The sequence below is a fragment of the Staurois parvus genome, unplaced genomic scaffold, assembly GCF_062004578.1.
Source record: "Staurois parvus isolate SC_StPar_1 unplaced genomic scaffold, SC_StPar_1.0 ptg000182l, whole genome shotgun sequence".
NCBI lineage: Eukaryota > Metazoa > Chordata > Amphibia > Anura > Ranidae > Staurois > Staurois parvus.
In genome coordinates this window covers 3354971-3370000 of record NW_028317978.1, presented here as the reverse complement: position 1 = coordinate 3370000, position 15030 = coordinate 3354971, and the positions used below count along the sequence as shown (strand labels likewise).

Sequence of the window (15030 nt, the reverse complement as noted above, 5' to 3'; positions counted from 1 at the left end):
TTCTTCAATGATTACCATTCGCGACATGGAGTAACAGCTTGACCGCAGTCAAGTTGTTACTCCATGTGCAAAGTTTAATACTGGTTCAAATATAGATCTGTGAAGTCACTATCCATTCAAGTATTGTCCTGTGGTGAGCCCCGATAATGGAAAGTGGTATAGTCCCCGAAATGTGTTGCATATTTTATGTGCCTTTTTTTTTTCTTTTTAATCAATTAAAATATCTTGGACACTTTTATCCAGTTTCTTTTTCTGGCTTCTCTTTCTGTCTTTCCATGATTTGGGCCATAACGGCCAATGAGGTTTAATTTTTAAAGCCCAAGTGCAGCTAAATAAAAGAACACAAAAACTAGCACAAGACACATAACTTACAGTCTGTAGGATGTGTCCCTTGTACAGGTACTGAGTCTATTACATCTGCGACTACAAATCCTCCTCCTCCTTTCATTGTCCCTCTGCCGCCGTTATCTTCCAGTCCAGCAGGACTTAAGAGAAATAGGGGGCTGTCACAGGCTCTGATCTAGAGTGCCCGATTGTGCCCTCCTTTTTGCCCCACTCAGCTATTCATAAAAGCCATACTACAGCTTCTTTGAATGGACAATGATCTATGAATAGAGTAGGGGCAGAAGAATGATGGGTCCACCCCTTCCATTCATAGATCCTGTTCCATTTATTGAAACTGTAGTGCAGCTATGAATAGAGGAGCTGGGCAGAAAGAGCAGGGGCATAGTCAGGAGCTCTTGATGGGGGAGCCCATGACAATCCCCTGGTTCTGTAAACCCCCTCCACATCAAAGAGATTGCAGGGATTGGACGGCGTGGAAGATTTCAGCTAATAGAAGAGGCAACAGCACAAGAAAAGAAGGTGCACAGCCTCCTGACTTTAAGTTATGTCCCTTGTACTGATTGTTCTGTTTTTTTATTTTGGCTTCATTTCAGTTTTAACTGAAACAAAAACGAGTTGCTATAAACTCCATGTTTTCTCCAGGATTTTGTCTTTATTTTCTGTACAAGTCCTTGACTTGAAATATTTATTTATTTTTAACATCTTTATGACATATTAAGTTTCACACAGATATAATTTAAACTCTATATATCCCTACGAAAAGTATCACTCTCACCCTCGAAAGTGTAAATAAAATATAAATAATATCTTTTCAATGCTCCCTCTATCACACCCTCAACAGTTGCCCTCATAAATAGTGCAAAAACATATATCAACAAATGTCCACATATGAGTCCATGTATAGTGCTTTTTCAAACGTTGAGGACTAATCCACTTTGCTGCTTTTCAATCCAAGACACCCAAATCAGGATACCTCAAAAAAATATAAACTAAATATAGTGCATTATCGTTTCAACAGAAAAGAACACTCGTGAGACTAAAAGAGATTCCTCCTACACTCCCACCCGTGACAAGTCAACTCTCCAAAAAAATGTGATTCAGTGCAACACTCCACAACCAGTGTCACCATCCAAATGTAATGAAAACCATTACCCTCTCATGGATGATGACTATTAGTGATCACATGCATCAAAAATGAGTAGTGCCATCACTCTTGTGGTATAAAATACCATTACCCTCTTCAAATGCAGACCAAGCAAAAACTCCTTCAAGGCAATCCAAAATATCCCCCTCTCCGGAAGCTTCCTGCTGCTTCCAATCCACCTTCCCCGTTCCTCAAAGGGGCAGATAATATAAGACTCAGTGGAGTATATAAAAAGGAATTATAAATTTATTCACAGCTTACATAGAAAACGCCAACGTCCATCCTCTCCCACAGTCCATATAGCTGAACTCCAGTATCCAAGATGGCCGTGCCGCTCCTTCCGGTTTGAAGTTCTAGTGTAACGTCCTTACGTCCCTGACGCGTTTCGTCACTTCCGACTTTTTCACAAGGACCCTTGTGAAAGTCGGAAGTGACGAAACGCGTCAGGGACGTAAGGACGTTACACTAGAACTTCAAACCGGAAGGAGCGGCACGGCCATCTTGGATACTGGAGTTCAGCTATATGGACTGTGGGAGAGGATGGACGTTGGCGTTTTCTATGTAAGCTGTGAATAAATTTATAATTCCTTTTTATATACTCCACTGAGTCTTATATTATCTGCCCCTTTGAGGAACGGGGAAGGTGGATTGGAAGCAGCAGGAAGCTTCCGGAGAGGGGGATATTTTGGATTGCCTTGAAGGAGTTTTTGCTTGGTCTGCATTTGAAGAGGGTAATGGTATTTTATACCACAAGAGTGATGGCACTACTCATTTTTGATGCATGTGATCACTAATAGTCATCATCATCCATGAGAGGGTAATGGTTTTCATTACATTTGGATGGTGACACTGGTTGTGGAGCGTTGCACTGAATCACATTTTTTTGGAGTGTTGACTTGTCACGGGTGGGAGTGTAGGAGGAATCTCTTTTAGTCTCACGAGTGTTCTTTTCTGTTGAAACGATAATGCACTATATTTAGTTTATATTTTTTTGAGGTATCCTGATTTGGGTGTCTTGGATTGAAGAGCAGCAAAGTGGATTAGTCCTCAACGTTTGAAAAAGCACTATACATGGACTCGTATGTGGACATTTGTTGATATATGTTTTTGCACTATTTATGAGGGCAACTGTTGGGGGTGTGATAGAGGGAGCATTGAAAAGATATTATTTATAAGTTTCACACAGAGTTAAGGGTGTCAAGGCAACACAATATTAATCAATGGCCTTGTATGTTTTAAGCAATGTTTTACAATTAAAATATATGGTATTTATTGCCTAGCATGTTTTCCCAAACCTGTAACTTCTTTTCCTACAATTAAGAGATGACATTTCTTTTTTTTTTTTTGTTCCCTACTTCAGATCCGGTCCATGATGGTACTGCTGAAGGAATTGAGAACATGGCAGATGCAGTTACACATGCCCGCTTTGTTGGCACAGACCCAGCAAGCGATGAAGTTGTGCTGATGAAAATCCTGCAGGTAACTCGAGAGAGAAGGGACCGCATCCCCCTGTCCTTATCCAGGGGGCAATTAGATGAATTGCTTAAGCTCTTTGTATCCTGTTACACAGAGACGCGGACCATGTTTTGACTCTGCTAGAGCTTTGCGCCTAATGTTATTTTTAAACAGGGGGCTCATGTACCTGAAGTAAAAGCTTTTTCAAATAAAAGATAATTAAACGCTTCAATTAATTGATTTCAGGCATTTGTCAAGATGTATCAGGAGAAGTCCCTATGAAGGGCTGAGTGGGGAATCGGCAGTGCAAAAGATGCTGAACTTCATCAGCGTAATTGAAACAGGAGGAGGCGTAGGCTATCTGTTTACTATGAGGAACATGTTGACTTGTCTAATCAGAAAATAATAGCTAAGCTCTAAATCCACTCTCCCTCTATACTTTATGCTTGATGTTGACTTTGCTTCTATTTTAGTGTGTTAGAAATCACTGATAACATCTCTTAATGTTCCTATAGCTTAAACAATTTTCTATGTAATATGCAGGACAGTTTGTTTACTTGCTGTATATTTTTATTTTTTTTAAGGTCCTACGCACATTGCTACTTACGCCAGTAGGAGCTCATCTCACCAATGAGTCTGTCTGTGAAATTATGCAGTCCTGTTTCCGTATTTGTTTTGAGATGAGGCTGAGTGGTAAGTTGTGTGTGTCTGTATTGCACTCAAAGTTGCAGAATTCAGAGCGTGAGAGCCCTGTAGAACTCTATAATCTACATAGTTGTGCAGGAAGTGAGGTTTACAGCTAAGCTAGGGCTCACAGCTTTGTATGGTTTAGTGCATATACCATGAAAGAAGGCCAATTTATGCCAGAAATAGAGGGGCTCAAACTTGCTTTGCCAGGTGCCCCAGCGTGAACCCCAGAGTGTTTTCTCACTACAATGCACTCCAAGCCTGACTTTGACATCCCCCTTATAATGCAGACCCACAAGCTTCTGGCCCTTTGCATACACAGTTTTTTAAAGCACAAGCCATTTGATAATGTACTGTTTCTAATAGCCTGTAGGTATTGCTTGTATAAATTGACATCTCTGCTTTAATAAAGGGAAATTTGTTACTTTTAGTACTTTTTTTTTTTTTTTTTTTTTTTGCATTTTTTTCTCCATTTCATAACTGCACATCTTTTGGAGTTTTTTTTTTCTTTTTTGCTTCCATAAAAGTTTGAGTGCATTATAGCTATTTTTTTTCATTTTGAATAGTTCTCCAACACTGAGATTTAGAATGCAGTGCATTAGAGAGCCTGCTTCTTTGGATGATGTATCTGTTCTACATAACAAGCTCCACAGCACCATCTAGTGTCTTCTGGCATGGAGCACTACTAGACCAGGGGTTGAGGACTGGGCCTGGTTTTAATAAATTTGCCGTAATCCTTTGTAAACAAGGAATGGAGGGGAGACTGCTTGCTGAAGCCTCTTGATAATATCACACCACGTAATGACACCTGTGTTATTTGTTTTTGTCTTCGCAGAGTTATTGAGAAAATCTGCAGAGCATACTCTTGTCGACATGGTGCAGCTGCTCTTCTCAAGGTAAACCCTCTTGTGTTTGCCTGTGCCTTGCTGACACGGCCCCCTGAGGACTGACATATTCTATACTTATTTGGGGTCCACAGGGCAGGATGTGGCAGTAGTCTTTCTGGAGAGTGGACCAAAAAAAAGATAAATAAAATAACCGTTGGACCTTGAGGATACGCTGTTAACTACAAGTTCATTGTTTGGTGGCTGATCTCCAGATGGTTAAGTCACATAAAATGATGTCAAAGTCCATCTTTGAATTTGTGAACTATTCTTTTTAAACCATACACAATTAGCCACATAACGCTTACACATTTACCATGCAAATTAGGACTATAGAGTTGAAGTAAATTTGTTACTGTGACCTGTTATGACTTAAATAGCCCCACTGCTAAGAATATGTTGAATTTTCTTTAATGACAGATTAACATGTTGCATGTAGGCTTTGAATTAGCTTCATTACTGATTGCACGCAGAGAAAAAACTTGTAAAGCACTGCGCAAAGTTGTTTTGTAACGTGCTGCTCATACTGTTGGTGCTATAAAAATCCTGTATAATGAGAATAATAACTTTAATGGAATTTGCCAAATGGACCCCTCACCTACAAGGTATACTTGCCAATCCACAGTTTTTTGCCACCTCCTTGATCCTTTTGTTGCTCAAATGAAGCAGGGCTTCCAGATATGGGGGAGCATTTGCTAATAGCCAGGCTCAAACACAGTCTTATGAGATGGGACCAGTGATGCCACCAAGGTAAGATATGACACCAGAGGTTACCAAGAGTTGCACTTTTTCAGCAGGGAGTAGGCTAGGAAGTATGGATCGAAGAGCAGTAAACCTTTCTAAGGAGTTGGGCTATCAGGAGACATTGGCATTCTGCCCTGAATGAGCAAAGTCTCTTTATTCTGTTTAATCATAGGTCTCTAAAGAAGATGGACTGGAATTACTTTGTAGGTGCTTATTGTTACCACAATGTGCTCTAAAGATGTTCACAACACTTGTTGAGTGTGTTATAGTTTTAAGGCCCTATTATATTGCCTACATAATCTGTTAAAAAAACAAGTGGTTCTTTTAGGAAAAGGAGAGACTGCTAGGTCGATATGTTATACATAGAAAAATTTGCGTGGCTGTCAACCGGTCATTAGAAATTTGTTAAGCAAAGCTTTAAGTGGCATCTTGCGTGACCCAGCAAGCTAAACAGTCACCAGCTGCATCACGCTGGCCATCTGTACCGTACACGTGAATTGTCAACTTACTACTTTTGTGAATTAAAAAACTGGTATCGTGAGGACAGAGTACAACAGTTATGTAAGTGGCATTCGGCACAAAACCTTTTTATTTGTTCACCTAACCTGTTATACATTGCTAACATATAAAATGATCAATAAACTTTAAACGGAACCTGATTTATATGTGGGCTTTTGAGAAAATCTTCAAAATTTTTTTTGCCTCCCATCAGAACAGAAAGTATTTGTTAGATATTCTCCAACTTTCATGTTCTGCCGCCCTATTACAGGGCATTTAATTTTCGCTCTCGTGAGTTTTTAAGACATATGATAACAGAGTCATTATTAATTGAATAGTGTACAAGGAGGACAGTCTACCTGCTTAGGGCTTCAGTTTTTCTTTTAGGCACAGTTGTATTACACCAGGCCATTACTTCTATTGATGATCTTGGAACTCCTTTTGAATACATATTTGTAATACATCAGAGACTTTCACAAAGACACCCATGCATTATCTTTGTCTCTCACTTGCAAAAAGTCTGCTTTATCAAAGTGCCAGTAGACGTTTGTCACAGCTGCCAGTCAGAATTATACCTGCCTTGGAAGTTGGAATATAAGAATATAGGTAACACAAAAGTAGAGAGAAAGTTTTATATAGGAAAGGCTTCAGAAAGCAATGTACATAAAAAATCAGGTTAGAGTAAACTGAATGGACCTTATGGCTTCAGAACAGTTACTTAATAAAATTAGCATTTCATTGCTCTCCTCCTAGAAATCTTTTTTTAAACTCCACCTTTTCTTAGGATTGCCATATAGTACACAATTTCCTTTTTTTTTGCCAGCCAGAGGGCTGATCGGGGAAAAAAAAAAAGAATCCCCTCATCCGCACGAGTGAGATGGATTGGAGGAACCCTCACTGCTGTGCTATTGTATTCTGACAGCAGGATTCCTCCACTGTCAGAGCACACTGATTAGCACTACAGCCGCAGTCAAATGAAAGTTTTTCAACAGTCCCGTTTGACAAATGCTGATTGTAATGGCCAACGATTTATCGAAATTCGGACAGTTCACCAGGGACTTGCCGAAACTCAATCCATTTATGGGCCCGATTTGTGTAGTGTTTGCTTTCAACCCCATTCACTACAGTTAACTACATAATACAAACACACTAAAGCTGGTCATACACTGATCAGGAACCAGCTAAAATTCCCTTTTGTGGGTGGCAGCTGAAAATTCATCCATCATTGCTATGTATCATGGATGGAGAAATTTGTTAAATTTTTCTATGTGTGTATGGCAAGTGTTAGCCTCTGTCTCTGTTTTTCCACCTATGCATAATGGATGGCAGCCAGTTGTTGACTGCATCCTTACTGACATCAGTATAGAACTGTGACATGCCATAGTGATGTCACTAGCATCTTTTGATAAACATAGTACTGATTGGACACAAAAAATGGCTACCTTCCTCTTGCTACACTTTTACTACTATTCAATTTGTCCTCCTGGCCCAGCATACAAAAGGTTCTCCATATATGTTGTGCCAATGATTGTAAAGTACTAACAGTTCCTTTTGTTTTAATAGGAACTGGGGAACTAAATAAATTAGATCTGACATTCAGGAAATCATGTTTTCCTTTAATTATATGTCATTACAAATCAGGCAGGTGAAAATTCTAAATTGCAACTGCAAAACACTGACCTTCAAAACTCAATTATCTCTGGGTGTCACGACCACAAGCTCCAACTCATAATTTAAGTGGTGTTCTCACTCCTGCAAAATGCCAGGCTGACACCGCTAGAATCTGATATTTCTCTCTTCCCCCTTTTAGATGGGTTTTTAATTAGCAGTGATTGAAGCACTGAAAAGAACTATAAGGGGTCTGTTTATAAATGTTTTCACACAAGATTCACACTACCTTTACCCAAAATTCACATTTTTTTAATTGGATTCAACTGGAAAAATGTACAAAACCTGCTTAAAAGTTGTTTGAAAACATTTTGCATATACTTATATGAATTCCGTGTGTAATTAATTTTTTTACATTTATATATAGATTGTTTGTATTATCTCATGAACTTTTATTGCAGATTGCCACAATTTAAAGAGGAAGCAAAAAGCTATGTTGGGACCAACATGAAAAAGGTATTCTAAAATTTCCATTTTCTTCTTTCTAAGGTTGCATGATGTTTGTGTTTTTTGTAATTTGGTGTTGTATTTTTTTGTTTGTCTTTATCTTGATCTATTTGTTCTCTCTCTTCCTGTTTCCTCTTGGTTTCATATTGTAAATACTTTGCAATTCGTTTCTTTTTACCACTTTCTGGTTTCATTACCAACTTTGTTTTTTTGGTGCTGATTGTGTACATGTAGTACTATTAACAATTATAGTTGCAGCATACTTATTCTGTCTTGATCTTTCAGCTATGGCAGATAGGAACTCTTGCAGCCACCAAAAGATCAGTCAGATGTTGCAGTTTGAAAAAAAGACAGCTGTTACTGATTAATTGCTGTATATAACATATTCACTTTGTTTCCACATTTTCATGTTCTATTAGACCCCATTGCCTATTCTGCATGTGGCTAGGCTGATTGTGCAATGTCAGTACTGCAGATTCCAGCAATCGATAACTCAGTCTTCTTTTGTTTTGCCTACTGTAGGGAATAATGTTGTGAAGAAATGCTTGAAAATCAAAATGTTGTTAAGATCAATTGTGGAAGTGTGTGTTTAAGGCTCCGTTCACATCTATGGACTGTGAGAATGCACATTAGTATGGTGCACATTGTGGTGCTGCAGTGCTATTATTTTTTAAAGTTGAACTCCAAAAATTCAGCCACTTTGTAAAGTGTGGTGGCATACTGTGAGTTAAGTCCAACAAGCTGCATACCACCTAGTGGACTTATCTTTTATTTATATCTGACCATTTTATGGTGCTCTGGGAGTTTTTTTTGCTGCACTCCCGGACCCTGACAGGAGAAATGCTACTCTGAGCTCTGCCCACCCCTCCTCTCCACTGTTCATTGACAGAAGCCCTTTTTTATTTATTTTTTATTGTGAATGAGTATACATAATAAAAAAGCACCCTTTTATTGAGCAGGTGGAAGGGAGGAGCAAGCACAGCGGCTGCATACGACTCTGCAGTAGCTGAGACCAGAAGGTCCAGCGTTAGAGTGCCGGAAATGTAGAGATAGCTATGTTCCCAGTTCTCAGTAAAAATACAAGTCGGAAATTATAGAGCCAAGTCCATGAGTGGGCGGGCACCTTATTGGTCTTAACTCCTAGCAATTCAGCATATTGTACAAAGCGGCTGAATTCCAGGAGTTTAACTTTAGTGGCAGCTCAACTCACCTTGCTAACATGTTTTGGCGCACCACAACACACAGTAGAATAGTACTGTATATTATGGTGCACTGCCTTTCAAGAAAAAATAAATATATATGTGCACAGTTTTTTGGTGCGTTTTTAATGCTCTATGGAGCCCAAAGTAATGCACTGCAAAGATGTGAATGTTGCTATAGGCTTTGATTTTTTTTTTTTTTTTTAATCATCTGAAACCGCATAGTATATTGATTTATACATGTATTTATTTATACTGGTATACAGTTGCAAACAAGGCTTTTCATGTCATTTTGATCTTCCACTTGGGCCATGCTGTGCACAGTTGCGGGATGGTTGCAGCCTGACCCTATTCAGTTTTGGGTCATGGGTGGTACCCCCTGTCGAGCATGACAGAGGGTAAAAATCCTGCTGCGAAGCAAAGCATTGTGGCCATGACATATGCGTACACCCCTGATTACTGCCTCAGCAGCAAAATGTGGAGTGGTTGAGGGGGGTAAAAACGCAGCTCAGCCTCAATCACCCCTCACTCCCCCATTGCAAGTGTAAATAAGCCTTAAATGTTTTCTAGTTTAGATGGTAATAAACCTAACCCAGTGCTTTATTTATGGGTTTGTGGTTTTTACTTCATCTTCATCAATAGAATAGTGCAGGTTAAATGAATAGATTGCTTTGCAATGCAGGAGGCAAGCTTGCTTCTCACTTTCCATGTAATGTGCATTGCAGCCCTGTTGGCAAGGAAACCTTAGCTCTCAGATGCTCAGTATGAACTTTGAGTTAGGATATCAGGTTCTTATATAGTAGGTTCAACCATCAAATTTAATTTCTCATTATTTTGTTTTTTAACGTCATTGTAGGGAAAGCTGTTATGCCTTAGAGATTAAGTAAGGAAGAGTTGGATTTAAAAAATAAACAATGATTTCTCACCTTAAAGTCAGAAGCTTACCTTGGGTAGGTATGCCATTGAGAAGAAAACTGTGTTTCCACAGCCTGTGTCTGGGTCAATGTTTACTGCTCTCTGCTGCCAAAAACAGCACCTGCACTTGCAAAGCTCAGCTCATAGCAAATAATAACCCATCTGCCCAGACTTCATCTCTGCTCAGAACATATGCCCAAATTGTGGTAAAAAAAATGCCCCACTTTGCTTTGGTAATGTAGAATAATAAGCCTTTAAAAAAAAAAAAAAAAAACACGTCCCTTGGTCTGCATTTGCTGCACACTACCACACATGTATGGTGTTAATGTGACGCATTCAATTTTTTTATTTTTTTCTGTTAACATCATAAATGTGTGGTGCACACGTGGCAGGAACAAGCCATAAGCATTCCACAGTAACTTCAAAAATTGTTTTCTTTGTCCATTGCAAAAATTATTGCAGGTGCAACAGAGGCTGTTTAAAGGATCTTAAAAAGTGTAGATAAGTTCACCATGCACATTTTAATTATTTTTTATCATTGTACACACAATATAAATCATAACATGGAGCTCGAACCTTTTTTTTTTTTGCCTTCTGTGTCCCATAGGGGTGATTTCCGCTCACTTCCTGCCCCATAGCCAAAATAGGAAGTGAATGAAAATACCTCCAAAGTGCTGGAATCCTAGGGTGTCACTAGGATCACCAGAACCAGTGTCCCCATTGGAAAATGTCCCCCTCTTACTGTAGTGATGTCAAACCAAAATTTGTGATTATCTTTTACTTTCGATGACAGCGGTAAACAGGACATATAGGAAGGGGTGAATCTCCCTACAGGGGGCACAGACAGAAAATATATGTACAATATAAATTATGTTCTCTGTTCCATTGTTAAAAAGAGAAGATGAAATATTATTTAACCACCACCAGCTCCAGAACAAAACTAACTGGAGACAACACAAAGTAGCTTTTGAGTTGAATATTGAGACAGTACCATCGTGTTTTGCACAAAGGCAAAGCTATCTCTCTTCAGATAATGTTTATGAACTAGACAAATGAAAAAACTAATAAAAAAAAAAAAAAAGAGAAAAGCAGAAACAAAATCAGCAGGGCAAGCAAAATTCTAAGATTCTGGAGAAATCGTCTATACAAGTACATATTTACAGTATGGACTGTATATATTCCCCAACATGTAACATTAGGGCTGAAGATTGCATAAACCCCCTGTCCACCTCATGAATAATGATTTGTGCCACGTATCAAACACTGCCACGTTGATGCTGAATATAATCTTAATCGTACAGTACAGGATACAGGCTGACTATTCATAAACAACCAACAGGGATCTATTTAATTATCCCATCTGTGCTCTGCAGCTTGAAAAAGGCACTAGTGAGGTAAAGGTTTAAGGAAAGACACTCGAAGAGCGCAGATCCTGCAGCTGACGCCAATACAGCAACAAGGAGTGCTTGAAAGCTTAAAGTGAACCTAAAGCCTAAAGGTGTTGCGTTTTTTTTCTTTTTTTTTTTTTCTTTTTTTAAATTGCCATAATGCAATCTATGCATTAAGTAAAAAAAAAACTGTGTAACAGGACCCCCCCCCCCCTATTCTTGAGCCCAATCTCAATCCATTGCTATGCTTGAGAGCAGCGGCTCTATCCATTATCTCCCTCCTTGCAGGGCAGATTGATAGCAGTGGGTGCCATTGGCCAGGTGCTCCTGGTTCCTCCCCCTTGACCAATGCCCCTAATAGCAAACTGCTTGCTATGGGGGCACTGGTGTGTGCTTGCTCCAGAGGCCTGCTTTTGCATCCATAAAATACATAGAGCCATGGCTTGGCCCCGCCTCCCACTCTCTTCTCATTGGCTGGTTCACTGGCTGTGATTGACAACATTGGGAGCAAATGGCTCTTGCTGCTGTGTCTCCGCCAATGAGGAAAGAGAGACTGGGACAGCTGAGGTTACCATGCACACCGCTGGACTGCGAGGACACTCAGGTGAGTATAAGGAAGGAGCTGTAGGGGGAGCAGTACAACCACTTTAAGACGTGACCCACATAGTATAGCAAGTCTTCCCTTAAGCCCTCTTCTCAATGAAGGGGTGCCCTCACTCCTAAGAATGAAGGGTGGGGGTCTATTACAGTTCTCTCTGGGTCCTAGATCTGTGAGTTCAATTGGTGGCTTAAAATAGAGTTCCAAACTGTACCCTCTTCCACCATTTCCTTCCCCAAATCAACTAAAATTTGCCCAAGGACAGTCAGGTGTGCAGAATGCTCTGAACCACCTCTTGCCCAAGGGGGTAGTTGTGCCAGTATCCCCACAAGACAGGTTCAAAGGATTCTATTCAAACCTGTTCACAGTACCAAAACCCAACCTGTCCTATTCTTGACCTAAAATCCCTCAACACATGCCTTCAAATTTCAAAAAGGAATCCACAAGATCAGTTATTGCCTTTTTTGAAACCAGGGGAATACCTAGCATCTGTAGGTATCCAACATGCCTATCTGCATGTTTCCATTTATTCTTTTTGCGCTGTGCAGTAGGAGACAATCCCTTCCATTTTGTTGCACTACCTTTTGGTCTATCCTCTGCTCCCAGAATATTCACAAATGTCCAAAATGACCTCCTGAAGTACTTATCTTCCTTTCAGCCATCTGAAAATGTCCACAGAAAATTCAGATGCTCCCAACTTGCGGTTGAGTTACCAACTTCCAGAAATTTGCTCTCCGGCAATTTCTTTACCTGGATTATTTGGGTCTGATTCTGAACACATCTCATGCAAAACTTTTCCTTCTAAAGCAGAAAATGCTCTCTCTGAGCTCACACTTGGGAATTAAAGGTATTAAACCCAAACAAAAATGTAATGTATTACAGCTTACCAATCAATAGATGCAGTGGCTGTATTAGTTTCCTTTTTTCAGCTTTTTTCCCCTTCTGTTTTCTCCTGGTGATGTGGCCAATAACACACTTTTTGTATTTTTACAGACACCACTCTGGATGAATGAGCACAGGGGGCACCTTTGGACACCTGCATTGTCAGTCTGGGGGTAATGGAGTGTTAGATGTGCTAGCAGATTTAACTACAGTAACAAATTAAAGTTGAAATCTAGCTAAACCTTTAAGAGCAGTTACAGCAAACCATTTTTTTCCTTAGGGATGAAGGTTTTACATAAAAAAGGTGGTCATTTTAAGCACTCTTACGAGTGTTAAATGGTCTCATTCCTGTAACTGCAAGAGAGCTTTTCTGTTTACTGACTAGATAATCAGATAAAATAGAAAAAAAACCTAAAAATTAAACTAATGTATCCATCACATCTATCAATCGGCAATCTGCAATATTTTCTTTTAAGTTTAATACTGCTTTACGGTCAAATTGACACCCCTTGGTGAGATTCTCCATGAAGGTTCTAAGCCTCTTGGTAGTCTCTTTCGAGACAGTTGCAGTCGCTTGATTTCATTTGAGACCTCTCTGGCACAACATCTTGTTGACCTGGAACAAGCTTGCACTTTTTCTCGAACTACCCATGCTCCTGTTTAGCCAGGCATGGAATTCACTACCTTGGTGGATCTCCAGCCCAGCCTTGACAAGTTTCTTTCTTTGTTATAACTGGAAAGTGATATCAACTGACGCTAGTCATTCAAATTGGGGAGGAATGTTCTAGTTCTCCTGGTTGAGGAAACATGATCGTTGGTGGAAGCCAAGCTTCCTATCCACATCCTGGAGCTCAGAGCACAAAGGATGGCTCTACAACACTGGATCCCTTCCTCTACAAGGACACTCTTTCAGACAATGCTACAGCTGTGGCCCATACCTACCACCAAGGGGCACCAGGAGTCATGCAGCCCTGAAGGAAACGAGCCAGATCATCTCATGGATAGAGACTTTGTCCAGCAATCTGTTGTCCCAAAAGTGGGCAACTGGAAGGTGGATTGCCCAGCCATAAACATCTTGACGAAGGGGAATGCGCCTTTCACCTAACATATTAAACCTTTATATATCAGAGTTAGGGGACCCTGGATGTGGATATCCTAGCCTCCAGATTCAACAACAAGCTACCTCAGTTTATCGCCAGGACCAAGGATCTTCTGCCACTGGCATCGGACGCCTTGAAAATTACCTGGTTAGATGAGGCACATCTATGCCTTCTCTCCAGTGTGAATTCTACCTAGTCTACTCAGAATAAAGCAAGAGAAAAAGCTGGTGATTCTTATTACACCAAACTGGCCTGGAAGAACCTGGTAAACAGACATGCCCTGACTACTAGGAGAAGTTGTCTGAGGGCTCTCTATTCCATTCTGCTTCTCAGCCACTAACTTTAATAGCATGACTGTTGAAGCCCAGGTTTTTGTTTTTTTTTTAAGACCCTGTTTTTTTTTTTTAAGACACCAAGGGGTCTTGGAATCTGTTATTCCTACTTTGCTAAAAGCAAGAAAAGCCACTTCCAGAAAGACATGTTATTGTACCTGGAAATTCTTCTTTGCCTGGTATGTCCACAGACACTTCAGTCCCAGAGATTATTCTGTGCCTCACATTCTATCCTTCCTACAATCAGGATCTGACCAGAATTTGGCCCTAAGAACTCTGAAAGGACAGGTTCCAGGCTTGTCTGTTCTTTATCAAAAACCTATGTTCACACTGTCCCTTGTCAAAATTTTATTTTGGCTCAGGCCCCCCTTACAGCACCCTACTTTTTGGGGACCTCAGCTTGGTTCTCTCTTCTCTGCAGAAACCACCCTTTGAACCCAGAAGGAATATTCCATTTGATGACCTCTCCTGCAAAGTGGCCTTTTCGGTTTCCCACACGTCTCAGACTTGTGTCTGAGCCTGAGGCTCTCTTGTAAAGAGCTATTCCTTACTCTTTACAAATGCAAAGGTAGTCTTATGCCCAAAACTATCTTTTCTTAAGGCGATATCAGCCTTCCACTTCAATGAAGACCTGGTTCTTCTATCTTTGTGTCCTGCTCCAAAGAACTCAAAGAAATTGCTCCTTATTGCTTGCATGTAGTCTGAGCTATAAGAGTCTACCTCCAAAGAAACCGCTTCTGTCAG

The 15030-nt window shown here is 40.1% G+C and overlaps 1 protein-coding gene across 10 annotated transcripts in view; it reads left to right on the top strand.

Moving 5' to 3' along the window:
- Positions 1-2781: 2781 nt before the first annotated feature.
- GBF1 (golgi brefeldin A resistant guanine nucleotide exchange factor 1) overlaps positions 2782-15030 on the top strand; it is a 145855-nt gene continuing 133606 nt past the window's right edge. For 9 of the 10 annotated variants that reach the window (XM_089677253.1, XM_089677259.1, XM_089677258.1 and 6 more), the window contains exons 1-4: positions 2782-2968; positions 3529-3637; positions 4467-4527; positions 7827-7881. In XM_089677253.1, coding sequence (XP_089533379.1) covers positions 2813-2968; positions 3529-3637; positions 4467-4527; positions 7827-7881 — 381 coding nt within the window. In that variant the 5' untranslated portion in view covers positions 2782-2812. The remainder of the gene's footprint in view (positions 2969-3528; positions 3638-4466; positions 4528-7826; positions 7882-15030) is intronic. The other variant, XM_089677254.1, reaches the window with a different exon arrangement.